The sequence below is a fragment of the Centropristis striata genome, chromosome 4, assembly GCF_030273125.1.
Source record: "Centropristis striata isolate RG_2023a ecotype Rhode Island chromosome 4, C.striata_1.0, whole genome shotgun sequence".
Taxonomy (NCBI): Eukaryota; Metazoa; Chordata; class Actinopteri; order Perciformes; family Serranidae; genus Centropristis; species Centropristis striata.
Window position 1 is genome coordinate 38,823,093 of NC_081520.1, and position 21,618 is coordinate 38,844,710.

The 21,618-nt window shown below is 38.2% G+C and overlaps 1 protein-coding gene across 2 annotated transcripts; it reads left to right on the forward strand.

Moving 5' to 3' along the window:
• The first annotated feature begins 1,527 nt into the window (after positions 1–1,527).
• On the forward strand, positions 1,528–14,977 carry scn3b (sodium channel, voltage-gated, type III, beta). Of its 2 annotated transcripts, XM_059330580.1 has the most exons (6): positions 1,529–2,237; positions 5,635–5,816; positions 6,352–6,580; positions 9,818–9,956; positions 13,911–13,994; positions 14,477–14,977. In XM_059330580.1, exons 1-5 carry the CDS (start codon positions 2,183–2,185, stop codon positions 13,972–13,974), a joined length of 669 nt encoding a protein of 222 aa, XP_059186563.1. In that variant the 5' UTR covers positions 1,529–2,182; the 3' UTR covers positions 13,975–13,994; positions 14,477–14,977. The 2 variants fall into 2 exon arrangements, with proteins under 2 accessions (XP_059186564.1, XP_059186563.1); XM_059330581.1 differs by lacking the exons at positions 13,911–13,994; positions 14,477–14,977 and adding an exon at positions 7,822–7,867 and having other exon boundaries at positions 1,528–2,237; positions 9,818–9,907.
• Positions 14,978–21,618: the final 6,641 nt, after the last annotated feature.

Consider the following 21,618-nt stretch of genomic DNA (forward strand, 5'->3'; position numbering starts at 1 on the left):
TACTGCCTGTCTATAAAACAGAGAAAGAGGGAAAAAGATTTACTCTGTGGATTCAGTCTGTTGGCCATTTTATTGCATCCCCATCACTTCTTTCAGCCTTTACAGGAGAGTCAAATCACTGCAGCTTTCAGTGTGATACCAAAATGGGATATAATTACACTGTTCAGCAGTCACTTCACTCCTCTTCTGGGGCAGGCTGTGTTGGCGTGATGGACAGGAATAAGGTTTCAGTCTTTTTCCTACCTAAGTCTGTGACTCATCGAAAAAACAGATTTTAAAAAATGTTTATCCTTCATTTTCAGCATTCCTTAAATGATTAAAGAACAGGAAAGGCAGTTGTTGCAGTGTATAGTTGTGCAGCAGAGAAGAGTTTGTACGCAAATAGAGACAGAATATCACAGAAAAGGTCAGGCCCTTTTAAAGCTAAACTCCAGAGGATAGAAGATCATTTGATTAGTGGCTTGTCTTGCACTGTATTTTATCTGCTTCACTGCTGCAGTGAGCCTAAGCTATAGATCAGACTGTATGTGCTTAGCATTTATATGATTTCAAAGCACAAATCCAGGGTAGGAGCCCATGCATTTCTAATACTATTTAGTGCTTTTATGTAAGGATACATGCATACTATAATACTAAAATGGCATAGTATATTATTACTATTATTATTATTATTATTGTATATTTGTATATTGTTAAATGTCTTTTCTTAGATTGTTTATTTTTTATCTTTATCTTAATTGTGTGAAACTTTGCGGCTGTAACAAAGAAATTTCCCCACTGTGGGATTAATAAAGTCAAATCTGAATCTGAATCTGAATACTGGACACAGCTTTGTAAAACTGCAGCCAGTCTATTGTAGATGTGGCAACATATATCCTACTTTTGGACTAAGAAGACATACTTTGGTACTTAGGCAAAAGGTACTTTTATGTGTAGATACATACACATATGCTTGCATATTGTGCACAGCTTTGTAAACATGCAGCCTATTGTAGATGTGGCAACATAAAATATGCCACTGAAACACCAAACTTTTTGAACTAAGAAGGCATTGCAAACCCTTGCATTCATATAATACCATTTAGTGCTTTTATGTGTAGATACATACACATATGCATGCATATTGTGCACGGCTTTGTAAACTCGCAGCTTATTGTAGACCTGTGGCAACATAATATTATATGCCACTGAAACACTGAACTTTTTGGACTTAGAACACATTGCTAATACTTGGGAAGTAGGAATAATGTAGGCACTGATGTGGAACAAATTAAAATATCCAGTAAGAAAAGCGAGATCTTTTTGCAGCTGCTGTTATGTACACAATGTGCACACGTGACATGCTGTGTTTTGTTTGTTTTGGCTCGTGCAGTCAAAAGAAAGGCAAACGGAAATGGGCTTGCATGATGAGTTTGTTAGGTCGACGCTAATGACAATAATGTGGTCATGCACGTTGTAGTAGGAGGGAGTGACCCACGCATGCGTATCAAAGCCTCTGCTCTGGCAACGCTAAGTGACTGCTGAGAAACAAAGGCAGCGAGCCGCCGCTGGGAAATGTCATCAGTCAACCTTAATGGAGGAATTAGACTTCAGACAATCAATGGTGTTATTCTTTAAGGGGTGAAATAACAGTTCGCGTTGCTTTTGTTGCTTTTGGTGTGAACAAGACTCCAGATCTCGCAGCAGTAAGTGACAAGAATCGGCTTTTGAGAATCCACAGGTCTCCTTTTCTTTTTTTCTTCTTCTGTGTTCCTGGTGGATCTGGACTGAATGACGGCAGCAGAAGGACTGTTGCGTCGCTCTGACATCGTGGACTTGTTTATTGCACGGAGTGGAGTGAATAATGAAGTTAGCGCTTTCTAGATAGATGACAAATGGCGAGTCAGGCGCTGTTTGGAAGACTCATATTCAAATGAGCACGTAGAGATTTCGCAGCCTCCTTTCTGCAACTCTTTTATGCCCTTTTGTCGTCTGAAATCCTGCCTTTCTGCGGAGTTTGGTTTGGATTTGGAGTCGTGAAGGGGAAGTTACGTGCGCGCTGCCGAGGAGAGGCGCTGTCCCTGGTCCTGAAGTCCTGAAGTCCTCTCAACAACTCTTGTGATCTTACTTGTGGCCTGTGTGTGAAGACAACTTCACAGTTAGAGGGGACACTGTCCATCAGCAGCTCCACAAAGAGCTTAATATGGTAACTCAAACCAGAGTTCATCTGCAAACTTTGGTACTTTTGATTTTTGTTGGTAAGTAACAGTGCAACATGTTGAAATATCTTTGATTATAAATCCTGCATGTCTCAGTGCATCATATTTGCGGTTACATAAATGCATAGATGAGTGATCACTGGCCTTGTTTATGGTTTGTGGAACCTCCAACTGCCTGTGAACTCAAAACCCACTTTCAGAGCCGTCCCACTGACATCTGCACAGTGTTGTCAGCATTGAGGTGAAATAAATCGATCCATTCAACAGAGCACCAAGGTTAAGCTATCCCCCTTTTTCTTTGTCCTTTTCTTTATTTTCCTCCCTCTCTGTCTCCCTATTCACTGCCCTCAAAAAAAAAAAAGAAGAGATGGAATCGATGTTGTCACTGTCCGCCCAGGGGGGCTTTGGGTTATATAAGAGCACTGGACCCAGCACGGCAACAGTCACATAAAGACATCCATGTGGCAAGCTCACTGAGAGAACTGCCTCACTTCACTGCACAAGAAATGTTTGTGCCTATAATCCCTTCTGTTCTTTCCCTTAACCTTCTCCACTCCCCCACCAAACCCCCAATTTAATGGGGAGATAACAGGTCAACAGTAGATGCCACAGAAATTAGGATTACACCATCTGAAAGCTGGGTACCTCAAGATTAATCTGAGATACAGTTTAGCACTGTGTGTCGAGTTTTCCCTCATTATAAAACATTGTATGTTAGTTAGGTATCTATTGAAATGTTAAAAGTTTAGAGTGTATATGTGCTTGGAGCATTTTGATGGAAGTAAATGAAAACTATTTCCATGCTACAAAGCTTTAATAGCCAAAATTTAAACATTTGACCACAAAAAATATCTACATTTCCAACAATTCCAGGATTTGACAGACATAGCTTCTGTGCTGGAAACTGCCCAGAAACCCCCTTAATGTCAAATTACCTAGGAGATCCTCTCGGTCTCTAGTTTGTGGTTGTAAAGTTTCACAAGGCTGTGGTTATCCTAGAGCAGTAGTTCTCAACCTTTTTGAGTCGCGACCCACAATTTAACATGCATGTTGTCCGCGACCCCCGCTCACTGAACAGAATTTCACACGCACAGTTCAGATCACCCAAAAAAGAAACAAAATTACCAAAAAAAGGAAACAAAATGATCAAAAAAGACACAAAATGACCAAAAAAAGACACAAAATGACCAAAAAAGGAAACAAAATGACCAAAAAAGACACAAATTGACCACAAAATGATCAAAAAAGACTCAAAAGACCAAAAAAAGAAACAAAATGACCAAAAAAACCCCAAAATTGAACACTTGAACACAGTGGAGACAGAGCTGACTTCCAAAATGATTTGGCAACCGCCAGAAATCATCTTGCGACCCCAATTGGGGTCCCGACCCCAAGGTTGAGAATAGCTGTCCTAGAGGACACAACAGGTCACTTTATACAGTGAAGTCAAGTTACTACCATATAATGCTATTATGGGGACTAATATCATCATTCATGAATATAATTAAGCACCTTGAATCCACAAGAGTCTCAGCTTTCCAGTGATTTAAAATTTATACGATTCCAAGAATGATTAGAGACCCCCGTATGCATAAATACTTACATACATCATTTTTAGAATAATTTAACCCCCTTTATATCAAGATGACAAGACAGAATGGCCCTTTCCTATGACATCAGTATCCACACTCTAGCTTTAAACTGAGCCTGCTCCATTCTCTGATAGACAATATGCTGAGGACGTGTGGAGTTGAAGAGGTTAATGTTATCATCCACTTCCCGCCTTCCTCTAAGTAGCCCATCTCCTGTAATGCGTTTATTCATCGATCAATTATTTATTTTCTTCCTGCTTGCCCACAATACTTTGCTGTCCTCCTTCTACACTTCCCACAGTCCCTCAATCTAACACTCCCTCCCTCCATTTATTCCTCCTTCTGCCAGCTAATACTAATGGGCAGAGGCCATGATTAGTGCTTACTGGCCTGGATGATCTTGGATTTGCTATCAGTATTGTGACTCAGGACTCTCCAGTGCTCACAGAGCTGTATAATTGAATTTGTGTCTTTTTAACGCTTAGTGAGTTTTGCGTCTGGCTCGACGTTGATTTCACTGTAAGCACAGAGAACAGGGGCTGATGACCTTAAAAAAAAAGGCTGGGGCAGGAGTTTATTACTACAGTGGTTGAATTCTCACAGCCATCAAACAAAGCCTCAAAATGTCACTGACCATAGCAGTTTGTTATACGCCAAAGAATATGTAATCCTCCTCTGGAGTTTGTACATGATGACTTATCGCTGCTTCTTTAAGCACCTTAGTTTAAATTGCTCATGTATTTACAATGAGCCCACTCTGTGTCTGTTTATATTATAAATAGCAAAAGCAAAACTAATGCAGTACATTGTTTATATATAATTTTCCATTTTCACTATGTAATTACTGATAAACTCAACTGAACAGTTAAAGCATGCGCCAAACATCTTTTAATGCCTATAAAAAAATTCTCTGCTTTTGACTGAGTTTTTCAGTATCTTTGCATATGCAAATATTGTTTTTTATTTCAAAAGTTTTACATGATGTCTCAAATTAGATTAGATAGATAGATAGATAGATAGATAGATAGATAGATAGATAGATAGATAGATAGATAGATAGATAGATAGATAGATAGATAGATAGTGCAACAAAAAGTAAGACAAGGCAGTGCAAAGTTAAAAGACCAGCATTAGATATTAAAAATGGGCTTAATAAAGTGACTATGTTAGGGGCAGTGCAGTGGTGGATTGAAAAACACAGCAATAGATATATATATAAATAAGTAAATAAGTATGGGCATTATAGTGTACAATGTAAACATTGGAAGAAAGATAGCAGTCAATACAAGTGTTTAAAGTGCATATAGCCCAGGCAATAAAAAGTCCATTCCCTTTATTTGTTAACTGAAAGTTTCAAGTTTCCACATCACACTATTATATTTTGCATACTGGTCCGGGCTTTTAAACCAGCTGTGATTATTTTGTACCTACTCGTCCTAACGGTTAACTATTTAGGATTTATAAGCAATGTATAAATCTATACAAAAAGAGTCACTCTCAATCATTTATGACCCACTAGATGTGTTTGTCAGTGTCTGCATTTGCATGCCAAATGGACAAAGCTTGTTTACAAAATGAGAGTGAATCTGGGGTTTGTTTTCCCTTTGGTTGAGCCGAGGAGGCGGGGCTAAGTTTGAATGTTGTGTTTACAAACAGTAAGTGATAATTCCTCAATTCCTGCATAGTATGTCTTTAAACCCTTTAAGATGGGCACAGATTCTTTCTTCCTTCAGCAAACGAATGCAAAAACAGCCTCAATTCTGCACAGTGAAGGTGAAACATTAAAGCTTTCGTCACACTAGCTTGCAGAGCTAAACTTGTATACCATTTCCATCGTCCTCCAGTCCACCGGAGCCAGCCAGTATGTGTCGATGTCCCGTCGGACACTGACGCAGTGGTGGGGAGATCCATGAAGTTGACCTGCATCTCCTGTATGAAGAGGGATGAGATCAAAGCAAAGACAACAGTGGATTGGTACTACATGCCAGTAGAAGAAGAAGAAAACACTCCACCTGAAAAAACTCAAGTAAGTCGCTGCTACGTTATTGTGTATGACACAACCAGTGGCGGTTCTACACAGGGGCCTCCAGGGGCCACTGCCCCTGTGAAGAAGCCCTTGGCCCCTGCTGTGGCCCCTGTGTCAAATTAATAATAAAATTATCAATTTATAATGATGAACGACGGAACAATTCAAAAGGAACCCAGAATGTGTACATTGTATAATAGTTTAATTGTGCATAAAAGCTTGCATATAAATAACAAAAAAGATATTTCTCACTATACTGCACTTTCAAAATAAAAGATTGTGCACAAAATGAGAAATGTCATTGTCGTACAAAAACAATATACTTCAATGAGATTTTTTTTAAAAGGCTAAAATAAAGGTTTTGAATGCTTAAATATAATCTTTGCCATGTTTTAATGTGCCCCTCTGATTAAACACTGGCCCCTCCTCGGCCCCCACAGTAAAACTGGTTTAGAACCGTCACTGGACACAACAGGTTGCATGTTTTCATATACTATTTATTTAATGCATGTCTGCCTGTCTTTCTCCCTCTTAGATATACCAGTATAAAATTGACACGCATTATGATTTCGACGGGCCTTTTAAGGGCCGTCTGGCCTGGAATGGGAGCCAGGACTTGCAGGATGTGTCCATTCGAATCATCAATGTCACCTTAAATGACACTGGCGTCTATGAGTGCCATGTTTTTCGCGAGTTTGAGTTCGACTTCTTCAATCCCTCTGTGTCTGTCGAAAAGGAGATCAGGTTGAAGGTGAAAGAGAAAGGTGCGGCTTATAGTTTCTCTCTTTTTTTTCAATGTTATTCCACTGTGTTCTGTGATCCGGTTTAGCAAGCTATGATTCTGTGTTGAAACAAACCAGTTATTCTAGAGCTCCACATGTCATTATTCAGTCCTCAGACTTGTGTTTCTCAGTCGGTTGCATGTCCCTGTGAGGTTACCAAACAAACACCCATCCCAAAATATATACAAATTAAATCTGACAAATCTAAAGATTTTTTTTTTTTAAGTTTTTTTCCCCCTCTCATCACAAATGTGTTTTATTTTGAAATAAGCTCTAAAATAAATGTATAATTCATATTTAGTCTTAGTATAAACAGAAGCTATTGCAGGGCCAGTACTGGTTCAGCAGAGTTGCACTGCAAAATATCTCAAATGTTTAATTAATCTGTCTGCCCTATATTTTTCCTGCATTCTTTACAATATCAGCATAAATTATATTGTCTCTCCATCCTTCCTTTATACAAAAATGAAGCTAAAATATCCTGGATATTGGCATATTTGGAGCCAGAGTCTGCATGTTTGTAATTGGTTGATGGAGTTCCCGCCTTACCACTCACATGTCAATCACAGCTGTCAATCTTGACATCACAACCCCATTTTTTAGCATCCAATAACTGAAAATGTCAACAGCCAACAAAACTAATTATTATGCTGATGTACAGTCATGGAAAAAAATGATTAGACAATTGTTTTCTTTAATTTCTTGTTCATGTAATTCCTTGTACAATTAAAGGTACATTTGTTTGGACAAATATGATGATAACAACAAAAATAGCCCATAAGAGTTTAAATTTAGAGCTGATATTTAGTCATTTTCCATGGTTATGATCAAGAAAAGTAGAGAAAATAGCTTGATCTTTACTGTTCACTATATGCTGAAGAGGTTCAGCTCAGGCGTGTTAATTCACAATCCCTCCGGTAGAAACACAAGTCTGTGCTGTGTTGACTTCTGTGCACTGAGTGTTCTCTTTGTGCTGTACACGCCCCTCCTTCGATGTTGCATAAAGTGTTCATCTGACCGCTTTAAGTGGGTTTCTGCTTTTTATTATATATTTCCGACCCCGTTGTTTTCCACTAAGTGATGCATCAGTGTGAGGGCACTCTGCCACTAACAACACCACTTTCCTTCTCTCCCCTTTTGTTGCAACTGTACTGAAGAGGAATAATTGTGTGTCTTGTTTTGTCTGCCTTTATTGTTCATCAAAGCTTTCTTTCTGTTGTCAGTGAAGGGGTTAATTCAAACCAGCTACTTTGCTATCTATAATAAGGGGTAATGTATTCTGCTTCCCGAATGCTTGGCTTGCTGAATGTGTCATTTTCCACCTTAAATCGAATATGCAACATGTATATTTGGAACAACTTTATTTCTTTAACTTTGCATTATTTATATTGGCTTGCACGTGGTATATAGTTCACTATCAGAGGCATTCCAAGATAGGCCAGGCTAGTTGGTTTGTAACTGGAAAACAGAAGAAATTGAATGTGATTATCCTCCGAAGTGACACTTTTCAAAATATACTACAGTTTGATCTTTAATACGTATTTAAAGGCCTCTCCTTCACATCTCATACATGTGGGACCAAATTTCACAAAGCCGCCAGTGAGTGAACTGTACATTACAGCGAGAGAATCATATTACGGTAATGATGTCCATAGTAGTGGAATGGATTAGCTTACGGCAAACGTATCTGTGCTTTCCCATCTAAGGGATTACATTACACTAATAGCCTCTATTTGCAGAGACTGCAGAATCAAATCAGTGAAAACTGTCAAATGTCTCGTCAGCAGGCTTTCTGGAATTTGGTACACGTCGACTTTCACAGTGGTTCCCCGTGGCTCATAATAATCCTGAAATTAAAGATATATAAGAAAATAGGTTCACTTTTTTCACGTCAGGTGCACATATGTACAAAATAAACGTTTTATTTGCTGTAATCATTCCTCCTGTTTTAACAGGTCATTAAAAGATCCATTTCTAATGTTTCTAATGGGAGTGATGAAGGAAACTGTTCTCTGCAAAATCCATTAGAAAGAATATATTTGGTAATACAATGCTTCCGTCTAAATTAAATCAATAGCCTCCAAACTTCTTCATTTTTTTGTGTTAAATCCCCTCTTTCTGTAACTATTCTTCTATCCACAACTCTTTTGGAACAAAAAGTGGTAAAATCTGAACTAAAAAGAGTGTAACTTTGGCAGATACCTACTTGATCCGATGAACTCAGACCAATGAAGCCTCATATCAACTTCAGATAAACAAAAAATGAGGATTTCGTCCCCCATCACTTTAAACTGAATGCACTGTTTCAGTGTCCATGGGTGCATATGAGTATTCTTCTAAGACACGTGAAATAATGTGAACCTAGGCCATTAAATTAATGTTATACTATTTGTTAGAACTCTCACATTTCTTTGAATAAAACTAATATATAACCTTAAATATGAGGTGTGTGATGCCCTGAAGAACCACTGTGACTTTGCATATCCATCTTATTCCATATCTAAAGGTACCCTGTGGAGTTTTTCACCTCTAGCAGCAATGTTTTTACTTATTTCTGTTTGCATTGTGCATAAGACACATATGCACTCTGCTGTCAGTTTCATGCAACGGCAGTAAAAGAAAAAAAAAGAAATATGTCAATAATGACTGATTTTAAATGTTTATTTTTTTAAAATGGCTCTGCAATTGTTGTTTTTTTGATGATGGAAAGGACCACAACACATCCAGTAGACCTTAAGGGATACACAAGATGCATTCTGGTCAGAAACACTGAATATAATCATAACTTTTGTTTACAAGAAAACTCCACAGGGCACCTTTAACTCCCTAGACTCTATTATCATTGTACCTCAGGTATGGTCATAATGTTCTGTATGCAACATATAGTTTTTGCATCATTATTAAATGAATCTTCGAACAGGGTGATCACCACAAACACGACCTTGCTTTGCTTTAAGTTCAGATGTACACTCATAAATATTCCATATAATGAGTTAGACATGCCATTCAGAAGAATGAAAATAAAATTACCACAGAAATATTGCGCTTTCTATTATGATTGACAGATGATTGTGGGTGTTGCACATACATGAACAAGCTTAGCGTTTTCTTAAACCAGCGAATAAATCGGTCTCCTGTTCTTTATTGAACATAAATACATTCATAGAAAGGATGCATACTGAATAATACATGTTCCTTGCTATTGTTTTTGGTCTGCAGCCACTGGAGACGCCACAGCGATCTACTCTGAGATCATGATGTATGTGCTACTGGTTTTCTTGACCTTCTGGCTGCTGGTGGAGATGGTCTACTGCTACAGGAAGATCTCCAAGTCTGATGAGCAGACACAGGACCCAGCGTGAGTGTCACACTGACAGATGTAAACACAGCTAATTGAAACACTGGCTGTCCTGAAAAAACAAAAATATCGTCAAATCTTTCTCTTTTCTATGACTCATAACACAGTAAGCCAGTGTGTGCCCAAAAAGTGTTTCCTGTGTATACCTGGGTGTCTGGTTATTAATTCAGGAACATGTCGGAAAGAAAGATTTGTGGGACAGAGTGGAAGGGAGAGAGTCAGACAGACAGGGAGTTAATTGAGTCTACACTGCATTAGTTTGTAACCTTCCTGCAACAGTAATGTGTCTTTTCACTTAGACTACCTGACAGGCCTGAATAATTCTAAGCACTGCTGACTGCTCTTTTTTTCTCTCTTTCTAAACACCCTTTTTACATCCGCGGTGGATTTGCAGCTCCATCAGAAACCCACTTTCTGTGTCACCTTGTCAGCAGTGACAAAGACCCCAATGCACTTGTATAGTCAGCTCCCACCGGATTGCCTCAGTATTGACGAGGCCAGCCGATCCAGATTGACAACTTTTAAAATGGCAATTTATGACCTGAACAGAACAATCGCAGATAACTCAGAGCACATGTGCTGATCCAGTTATTGTGGTTTTGCAGACTATTAATGCAGTGACGCACGGAGCTCAAAAGATTAATGTGAAACATCAAACACAAACAAACATTTGCATATAACATTTTTCTTTTACAGTTCTGTAATATCTTAATAATTTCATAGAAAAAAAAACGGATTACCTTGAAAGAAAAACTCAATTAATTTATTACTTGAAATTTCAATAATAATAGTAACAGTAACAGTAATATACATGACATTGACTTGTTTGCTCCCTTGGTTAGTTACACTAGCAACTAATTGTAGTTAAATAGTTTAATAATTGAATACTCACATACAAATATTAGAGACAAGGTAAAGTAAGAGGTAAAGTAAGTATGAGCTGAAAAATAAAACATTACCAAACAAAATGACAAAAAATACAAACCAAAGCAATTTCGGCACATAAAAACCTCAACAGCCACTGAACTGAATAAACACGAGCTAGAATTATTATATTATTATTAGTCTGTGGATGTCTTCATCAACAAAATGAGCACATTATTGTAATAATTGAGTAACAATTTCAGACATTTTTTAAATAAAAAAAAGTCAGGTAAAAGTTAAAGGTTCTGCTGGTTTCCTTGTTTCAAATATGATAGTTGAAACAAGTTGTTGATTGTTAATCATCCAAAAACAAGTGATTGAAGATGTCACCTTGGGCTCTGGGAGATTGTGAATACTGTTTTGTTTCTCTCTTTTTTATCGCTTTTTAACATTTTATAGACAAAACAATGAATTATGAAAATAGTCAGCAAATAAATCGCTAGTAATAATAATGATAACCATTTTTGCAGCCCCAATTACAACTCAAATCAGCTAAAACTGCACAATGAACTGCACTAGCTGTGCTTGTAGATTGTACTATACTGTATTTTTCATGGATTGTGCAACATGCATATTCCCAATAATTTGTTAATTAACTGCGGTTTGATTGATATAACTTTATCAGAGCTTATCAAGCAACATTAAACAAGTATTTCTGCATTAAAATGTAGAAATTTAAGTAATGCCTCATTAAGTCAGTTAGGCCTGTTTTAAATCTGTTAATGAAGGCCATGGAAGGAAATGTAAGGAAGCGTTAGATGCAACATTTAATGACACATTTTAGCCATTAGGGGGCTGTGAACTAATGTTTTCAAAGTAGAAATCAGCCCTGAGCATTTAGGTGAAGTTTATTGATCCATGGACAGATCCGGAGTGCACATTAATTTAAGCACCAACTGATCTAATGTGCGTAACTCTGTAAACTCCATCAGTTCCTGCAGCTGAAAGAGTTAATGGGTCGTTGCCGCCTCACAGCCATTATTGACCTGTATGACAAGCCATCCCACAGTGAGAAGCTACACCCACTCAAAGTGGCTGATTTGTGCTTTGTGGTTGACTTCCTGAGTTACCTCTGCTTAATGGTCATGTACCAAAGCTAGAACATTTTGAGGTTATTTTGTGATGCATTAGTGGCTCAGATCATACAGTATTAGTCATGTTACCAAGGGAAAAGATGGAGTGCAGCAGCAAAAGTGATAATCTGTCAAAGATGTACAAAATGAGGCTATGTTCTCAATGTGCTGACAGAGGCACAAAACTCTTCTCACTATTATGAATGTTCCTTCGTCTACAGTTTTTTGTGCAGCTTTATTGAATTGGGTGCATATTTGGTGAAGGTATTGTGGTTTTTAACAATATGAAAGTTTGCTATTGTCATGTCATCCTGATGCACAGCCTGTACAAAATCACACCATGTCTCATATTACAATAATGGTTTTTTATCTTTTATAATGAATTTCCTCTGGCGGTGCACATTACTGTGACATCATAAATAAAGGACAAATATGAATGCACATAAGCCTCACAGTCCCAAAATGAAGGGAATTTAATCATGTTCCACTTTAGTGAATGCTGTTCAAACCTTAAAGGGACAGTTCACCCCAAAACTAAACATCCTATTACCTGTAGTGCTATTCATTAATCTATGCAGGGTGCTACAGGAATGAGCGCTTAAACCCGGAAGTAAGTTAGCATTTTAGCCTTCTGGGGTATCTGCTCTCAAACTCAATGAGGATTTTGAATGGGTTTTTGGTTAGATGCCTGAAATAAGGTCTGTGGTTAACTCAAGCTTAAGAGATGTTCAGGTTATAAATATGAAATATAAAATACTTTAGTTACTATCCCCACTATAATATTGACATTTTTACGTGTCCTTAAAAAGGCGGTTGCTAGCAAGTGGCTAAATGAGACTACAGTGGTTGACGGGGACATTAAACATCATCACACCGGACATGGACAGGAACTTTGTCACTAGTCCACTTTAAAGCCTCTAGTTGTGTTTTTCAGTGCTCTTACAAACTCTTATAGATTGTAGATTAGGTTAATAAAAAATTTATTAGGCTACATTTTTGCTAGCTGGTCAAAACGGCTGGTTAGGTTGTTGGAGAGTGTCTAAAGCTGACGGTAGTGACATTTAAAGTCATGCGACCTTGTTGTAGTTTGCTATAGCATAACGTTAGCTTTTTACTTCTTTTACTTCTATTTCAAACATCATAAAAGTGATTGTGAAGATTATCCTGCTGAACAAAATGCCACAGAGCTTATTTTCTGCAATGATACAAAATCCAATGAAGAAATTCTCAGTAGAACCTGGTCTCACAGGAATCCGTGAAATAGCCACGGATTTGCTTAACTCAAAATCTGTGGAATAGCCATGGAATCACTCAAATTTCCGTGAAACTAACACGGATTTCGCTACAATGCAAGTTAATGACAGTCATATCCCGTGGCTATTCCATGGATATTTTTTCCTATTGGTTTGTTCCAAGTCACGTGACTTTCAAGGTCCCGGCGGTCAGAGCAAAAAACATGGCGGACAGTTCTCTCATTTTTAGTGAAAAAAAATCAATATTTTGACTTAGTTTCTGCATAAAAATGGATTTTGATCACATTTCTAGCGAGAAATATATGTTTTATTTTCTAAATATTCACTCAGTGAATGTACATAATCACTTCGTATGTTGGAATAGCCACGGGATATGACTGTCATTAACTTGCATTGTAGCGAAATCCGTGTCAGTTTCACGGAAATTTGAGTGATTCCGTGGCTATTCCACGGATTTTGAGTTAAGCAAATCCGTGGCTATTTCACGGATTCCTGTGAGACCATGTTGCTCAGTAGACCCCATGGCGGTGCCAACTTCCAGGTTGGCTTCCAGAAATGCGTAATTTTGTTTGTGTAGCTTAGTGAGTTTTTGAGATATAAGCCACAGAAATGTCAGATGTCCCTTTAACCAGCAATATTCTCTGGTACATGGTGGGTCCTACCACCAGGTCTTAGACTCTGTTTTTCTACCAATCTGCCCGCAGGACAAACTACCTAGCCATTCCCTCTGAGCAGAAAGACCACCCAGCCGCACCGGTTACCGAATAAACATGGTTGTCAGTGACACGGTATTTTACATGTGACCGCCGCTCCGTGAAATCATTCCCCTCTCTTTCAACTCATTGTTTGTACTTGTTCAAACTATATCTCCTCTTGCTTGTTCCCTTCGAAAAGGGCTTCCATTCCTGCCATTTAAAAAAAAAAAATGTTGTCTGATCACAAGTCCTCCATCCGTGCTCACTCTCCATTCGCTGTGAAGTATTTCATTCAACAGTTAGATATGAGCATGACAATTTCAAAAACATGGACTTCAAACACGGTCCCCTCAAGCACTGATTTGCATAAGGAAGATTAAATTATAGCAATCTATGATGTATTGCATTTGCATGTATATGAAGTAGGGCTCCTGTGTTATAGTAATCCAAAAGGACACTGTTGTTTATGTGAATAAAATTATGTTCAATTTAATATCATACTGGTTATTTACCATATAAATCATTCCATGTTGACTAAGATTGAACATGATATTTTGCTCTGTTTTTTTTTTTAGGTATTAACAAATCACTATTGGACTTCAGTATCATGTGACAGAAACAGATACAGAGTCCACAACCTCATCTGTGCCACTATGAAGGTATCATTACTCGCAGACAGCCATGGGAATCCTGCCAACCGACCTCCCCTGTGTATCGACTGCATTATGTGAAGAACCAGTCAAAAATGTCAAAGTGTTCATTTTTTCTCCTCCCTTTCCTGCTTTTTTTAAAGAAATAATGCTGTGCCAGGCATCTGAAATGAAGGGCTTTTATTAAATACAGCAGGTCAAAGATTAAAAATGTCACTATCCTGCACTTATTTATCAGATAAATACCAGCCATGCTTCATTTCGACATGCCGGTGCGTAGAGTTACTGAACATTTTCTTAGTAGTTAGTGGTGCCTCTGTGATTTATAACCTATAAACAGGAAACGATCCAATGAAAAAAACTGTGCTGTCAAGACTGTCATATACACCCTATACACTGACTCTGTAGTACTTATTCAGTTCATTCTGTTTTATTACAATTTTATAGCTCGCGCTTCATTTTTGGGTCACAGTTTTATTCGCATTGGCCAATATCTTTTTAATGTGTTTTTAAGGAAATTGGATTGCATAGCTTTTATACTGTGTGGATGTGCATTCCTCCCTGTTTTGCTGTGTGCATCAGTGAAACCACAATGTAATGGAGATATAAAAAAAACATATGATATTGACTATCAAGTCACTCTTTTCAGTGTATTCTCATGATCAGGATGGGGTGATTTCTTATTAAACCTTGCAACGCAGTTTGTGTGATGTCCTACATAATAGCGGTTGCTGTTGCGATTCCCAACTACTTGGGAAGGTTTGGGCACTAAAAGTACCTCTTTTTAAAGTCTGGGTAAAGCAAAAACATATATGCAAAATTAGTTTTTCCCACCATAGAAAAATGTGTTATTAAAAACAGTCAGCCAAAAGTGGTGCATTGTCACAGCACGCAGGTCCTTGCAACCACCCGTAGACCATTACGGTTTATATTTAGGTTCATAAAATGCTCCAGAATGAGCACTTATATAGGATATTACTTAAGAGATTGTAATCTTCTGTTGACATGATCGCTGACACGAGTAACCTTAGCATCACCAAACAACATAAGTAAATTTATCAGCGTTAGCCACCATTGGCAAAGATACTTATATATTGTTGGGGGTGGAGTTATGATGATTTTAGACACGCCCAAAATATCCTGAAGACAGAAAATGTTGAAAAACTGTTTTATGGTCTAACTCCAAAATTCAGTCATATATATTTTTAAGTCTTTTTACATGTTTTTTCGCTGTGATTTTTCTACCTTGTATATTATGTTTTTGTACAAATCTCTTATTTTACTTTACCCGGACTTTAAGGTGAAAAGAAAAAGACCAGAGTTAGATTTAAAGTCAATACTTCCATACAGATTTACCGATGCAGACGGTAAAGTTGAACATGAGTGAAGAAGTCACCAACACCGGTCCACCTCCCAAACCACCCACCCTCAATGAGTCTTCGGTCTGTATGCTCCATAGAAAGACACAGTTTGCTGGGATAGCTACAAAAAAAATTTTCATAGGAAAAATACTTTTCATACACTGCAAAAAAGAAAAGTTGGGTGAACTCAAAATTTCAAGGCAACAAACTTCGATAAAATTTTAAGTTGGACAATTAAACTAAATATTTTAAGTTTTGTTTTTGAGCTTGCTCAACTCTGAATTCAACTGTAAGTTGTACTAACTTATAATTTTACATTGTAATAACTTTTAATCCTTACTTCTGCTAACTTCTGCAATGTGCTGAATTGACACGATTGTAACGCCGCTATGAAATGTCTGCTAATGTTGCGACCACAATTTTGAGTTAGCATTGATACGCTAATGGCTACTCTTGTAGCTGTAACAAGCAGCGCCGCTAGCATCAGTTAGCCGCTAGCATCAGTTAGCTGCTAGCATCAGTTAGCCGCTAGCTTTCGCTAATGACCAAATTTCACAACAAAGAAATAAGAGTTATCAGAACTATTGTCCCTTGTTGTGAACCCCAACTTAAAGATATAAGTAACAACAACTCACCAACTTGTTTTTGAGCAGACAACTGGCTTCCTTTGTTGTGCTAACTTACATTATTGCCCTAAAAGTCAATAATTTATATTTCACAGTTTTTCCAACTTAAATCACTGTATTAGGCCAGAAAAATACAAGTTGGCTTTTTTTGCAGTGTAGGAATAACATTACTGAGAACAGTCTTTTCTATTTGAGTTGAATCATCCAGAGGTCTTTCTTATAGTCCCCTTGGTGTAAATCTTTAATCCATTTTCAGCACTATGATGTCAAAGTACATTCAGTAGATTAAGTCACACTGCATACACTTAAACTCTAAAATGTATTCTTAAGCTTTGGCTGTTGCTGGTGTCCTACAGTAGCATTGCTATTGAGACTAAATGTGTGCCTCTTTCTATAGTACAACGCTGTAGAAATGTATATATTCTGTGATTCAGTCATACCACACTGCTCTCTGTCCTCTACATATATGTGTGAGGGAGCTGCTTTTAAACGAATAAATTCAATGCATTCCACAGCCTGTGTAGAAGCTCCTCTGTTTATTGAAAAAGTTCTCACTTCTGTGTAATTTTAAGTGCCGATGCCATTGAAATTGCACAAAGAGACGAGTGGAATGTTGAGAGGAAAATGCAGTATTGACTTCTGCCTTATGTTCTCCTTATTATCTGTGACTGTGCTGCTGCTGAAAGGAAAAACATGGGTGCTATATCAACCGCAATAAGGACCTGTGGTGTTTCCAGCTTTAACTAACCGCAAAGAAAAGCCGAACAAAGACTTTCGATTTGTTCCCACTTTAAGTAAACTCTGTGTATTTTAAATGTCAGTCTTACACAGCTGCGATACAGTACTGTATAGATGAGTTTTATTCAGTGGGAGCAGAGCTGGTGCAGATAAGGAAGACAGGTTATGCAAGACAAAGAAAGACTACAAAAGGTGAAGGCGAGACAAGAGAAAGGGAAAAAGACAGGCAGTTATGGAGAGATGTGATGTAGATTGCTCTTTTAGCTAGCCGTGACCCACAGCAGTGACAGATATAGCAGCAGCTGTTGTTATAGCAACCCAGGCATGCCTGTAGCAACGCAGATTGCCTGGCAAAAGATATTACCATGCGATAGTTGAGACACAGTCATTTATGCACAGCCATAAAAAAAAGGTTTATTACTTGCAATGCACTATATATATATCTATATATATATATAGATATATATATATATATATAAAGAAGCCACCAGTCACCCAGCATGCTTTGCAAGAGGCTTGATAGACAGAAGGAATGCCTCCACACACCTACCAAGGTTAGGTTTAGTGTCGGAATGGCAAACAGGTAATGTAACAAGTGCAACCTTTATCCATCCATCAAGTTCACATAGATTGGTTATTGATTGTGAGACACATCCCATAAACTCTGCAACAATATGACATTATGGCTTTGAGACACATTGTGAAAGTGCAATTCTATAGCCCTCCCCCGCCTCGCCCTCTCTCTCTCTCTCTCTGTCTCTCTGAGTCTCTCCTTCTTCCCTCTCTATTGTTACAACGTGCTTCCCTGAGGATACAACCCAGTAATATGGCCCACATTCTACTAATATACATTTCAGTGCAGCCACTTTAGGCCCAAACTGTCTCGCTGCTTTGGTAGCCATTTTAAGTGACATCACACCAGGATTAGCCCTGACTTTAACACTCTTTATTTGGGGTTAATTGTCTTTTCCTCATAAATAGCTAATTACATAAAGTGTCACTAATGGCAAAAATTGGATTTCGTAGCTAAACATCCAACTGACAAAGCAGTTTGCACACACAGTGCAAAGCTGTTTTATAAATGGTGAGACCTGTAGTCAATGAATTCCAAGTGTAGCCTTCACTTTCCCACTTATTGCCTGCAAGAGTTGCAGGTTTTTTTTTTTTTTTCATTCTGCCATCATAAAATATGACCTTACATCACCATCCATGTAATCTGCAGGGCACAATGCTTGTCCATCTATGAAGGGTCTTTGTCTCCCCCTAGTGTAAACCATCTCATGTCATCATATGTTGACATGAAATCTGAACCAACTTATGAATGTCAAGCTCTCTGTCAAGCACTGTCACACCTGAAGCAACAACACACTGTTGGGCATTGCTTGATGAGAAGAACATTTTCTGATTTGCTGATGATGCCAGTATTTTACCATACATACTGATATTTATTGATTAATTGATCCTGATCTGTTTGGACAGTGGGTTGAGCCGTTGGCGGTGATGATGCAGCATGCTCTAAGCTGCCACACATCGCAGTCACCCAGAAACACAGGTTATCGATTGTTTCTGATCAATACTCACTCTGCCAGAGCTGAGTTCTATCTGTTTAAACATTAAAGAGTTATGATTGATAGGAACATATTGATACAATATAAAGTGAATAATTATTCTGTTTTTCTTTTCCACTTTCTTACTTGGATATCATGTCTGCTGTTAACCATAAAACCTGCTTCCCCCCCATTATCCCTCACCCTCCTCCCCTCTCCTCTTGAGTCGTCCAACCTCTGTGTGGCACCAGCCTCTAAAAGGATTTTCAAAGCCTTGTACCAGACCAAGCTAAGGCTAAGAGAAAGTGTTTCAACAGTAATTCTCCTGGCTGCCGATTTCCATTTCTGTTAGCGGCTGAAGACGGATGCATACATTTCAAATGGAGCCACAGCAATTGAATCATTTCTTCCAAGAACGTCTTTCTGAGATAACCACGGGCAGCCAACTCATAATTCTAAATCTCCACACATTTCATGCCGTGTACTTCCAGACAAGGCATGGATGTTGACTTTGCCGTGCAAAGAGAGCCAACACCTTATTAATTCATTTCTGGAATGTCCAAGTTTGAGCTTGATTATACTGTAGATTTCCAGCCAAGCGGAGAGAAGATATTTTTGGATTTTAAACAATCTCCGTGTTAGTAGACATAAATAAAACTGATATTCAGAGACTCTGACCAAATAGAGAGTTAAAGCCAGACCGTTTTCTTCTTATCTGGCTGCAGTAATAATAAATCAGCAATAATTAGACTCACCTTTTGATAACAGATGATGTAATAGAGAACTAGAGGAAACAATATTGCTTCTTTGAAAGGTAAGCCAATTTAGAAACATAACACATCATTGCACAGTGTTGTCATATGTTGATTAAGGATTAACATCTGTACAGATACACCACATTAAACACCAGTGATGGATTTGGCACTATGTCTACATTCATAATAAGATTTTTTTTAATCTCAAAAACAAATGTGAACATATAAAAGGCTCTCTCCAAAAACAGATTTAGAAGAATGAGCATTTCCCAATTATCAAACAATTTCTTCAGTTACTTTAAAAGCGTAGCTTTGTGAACTATCAATTGCCTCACACTAAAAGAAGTAAAACTGCAGCAAAGCTACTTTAAAATAAAATCTAGTTTGGTTTGCTAAGCTCCTTAGAAGAAGTACTTAAAACATATCAAACTTACAATTACATGTGATAGGAAATTCTAACAAAATAACACATAAAAAGGTCTAACTAGTAGGGCCATTTTCCTATTGACTTACATGCAAACAGACTTCTATTTTGAAAGCAGCAGTTTCCCCTTGTTGGCCATTAGAAAGAATGCAGGTTTAAGTCATTTCAGCATTGGCTTCACTCATTAGGGCCAGACGTTGCTGCAAATTGTAAGTTCAGAAGTTAACTCCACAGAAATGGAAAAAGGTAACTTAACTACTTGAATCACAATGCAATTATAATTGTAGTTGCCAAGCTATTGCAAAATGTAGTTAGTTACTCCCCAATACTTTGTGAGAGAGTCAACGGACTAAAAAATGTCGCTTGGATTTGTGTTTTTGGCTATGTTTACACGAGGACGGTCTCAACAGAAGACGCAAAAGTGGCGTCGCGTCTTCACTTTTTATTCCTCGTTTAGACGAGCGTTTTCGGGAAGAAATCTGCTGCATACAGTGACGCAAAAGTGTGTGAAATTCGATTGTATGCAGCCAGGCGGCATCACTTAAAGCCATAAGAGCATCTTTGGGCATGCAGAAGTTTTCACGCCACACATTTTCATCAGCTACTCCTTCCACAAAGTTCTCCACCATCACTAGATCTCCCAGGTCTCTTTCACAGCCCTCTGGCTCGCCTCCGACCAATTGCTGCATCCAAAATGTGATAGAGGTAATTACAGATCCTTCTCTGTTCACTAATACTATCTGTACATATCCTGTACATTTGGTGGAAAGACTCCTGTAAGTTTATTAGAGCTGCCAGAACAGCTTGAAGGTCCGACGCATGGAAATAATCCCACGTTTGTTTATTTCCTTTACTGGAGCATGTATGTGACGTAAACACATACGTGACGTGAGCAGATCAGATCAGAGTTTTGCGTCTTGTCAGTGTAGACGACACGCTACGGCGGAGCGTATTTAACTTTTCCACTTTGGAAGGTGGTTTCAGATTTTTGCGTCTTTAAGCCCCAAAAACGCCGTCACCGTCTAAACGAAAGGCACTTCCGATAAAATATTTTGTCGTTTTTACCCACGAGCGTCCTCGTGTAAACGAGGCCTTAGTTGTTTGTTTTTTAAAATGTCGACCTTATTCAAGATTCGATTATGAATTAAGGTGATGCAGTGGCAAGGTTCACCTAGACAGCTCTCTAAGAATAATAAAAAAAAGACCTGCTCACCATTTTTGCTTTTGAACAACACGCACTGTCAGCACAGTCCTACTAATACCCGGCTGTAATTGTAATTTGCAACCACCAACTATTATTTGTTCAGTATTTGATTAGAGATTTACCTTTCCCCTTCTGACTCATACATTCTTCAAAGTCAATGCTTATTATGGAAACAGAAACCTGCTGGCACAACACATCACTCAAGTGTTGACGGTGTCTTTGTCAGCTGTTAAATTGCACCTGAACAACTTTGAGGCACCTCTGGAGAACCTTTCCACTTAAATTTAGCATAATCTGGCTTGGGACGATGTACAGTCCCCGTGAATTATTCTTCAGTATCTGTATAATTATATCAACCTTGCTGTAACAGAGTTGTTATCAGCCCTCTGTGGTGTCATGGGTGTAAAGGAGA

Coding starts and splice junctions, on each gene's coding strand:
- scn3b (XM_059330580.1), top strand. CDS start 2,183: ATGGTAACTCAAACCAGAGTTCATCTGCAAACTTTGGTACTTTTGATT. Junction 2,238..5,634: donor GGTACTTTTGATTTTTGTTG/GTAAGTAACAGT, acceptor ATCGTCCTCCAG/TCCACCGGAGCCAGCCAGTA. Junction 9,957..13,910: donor GAGCAGACACAGGACCCAGC/GTGAGTGTCACA, acceptor ATCTGCCCGCAG/GACAAACTACCTAGCCATTC.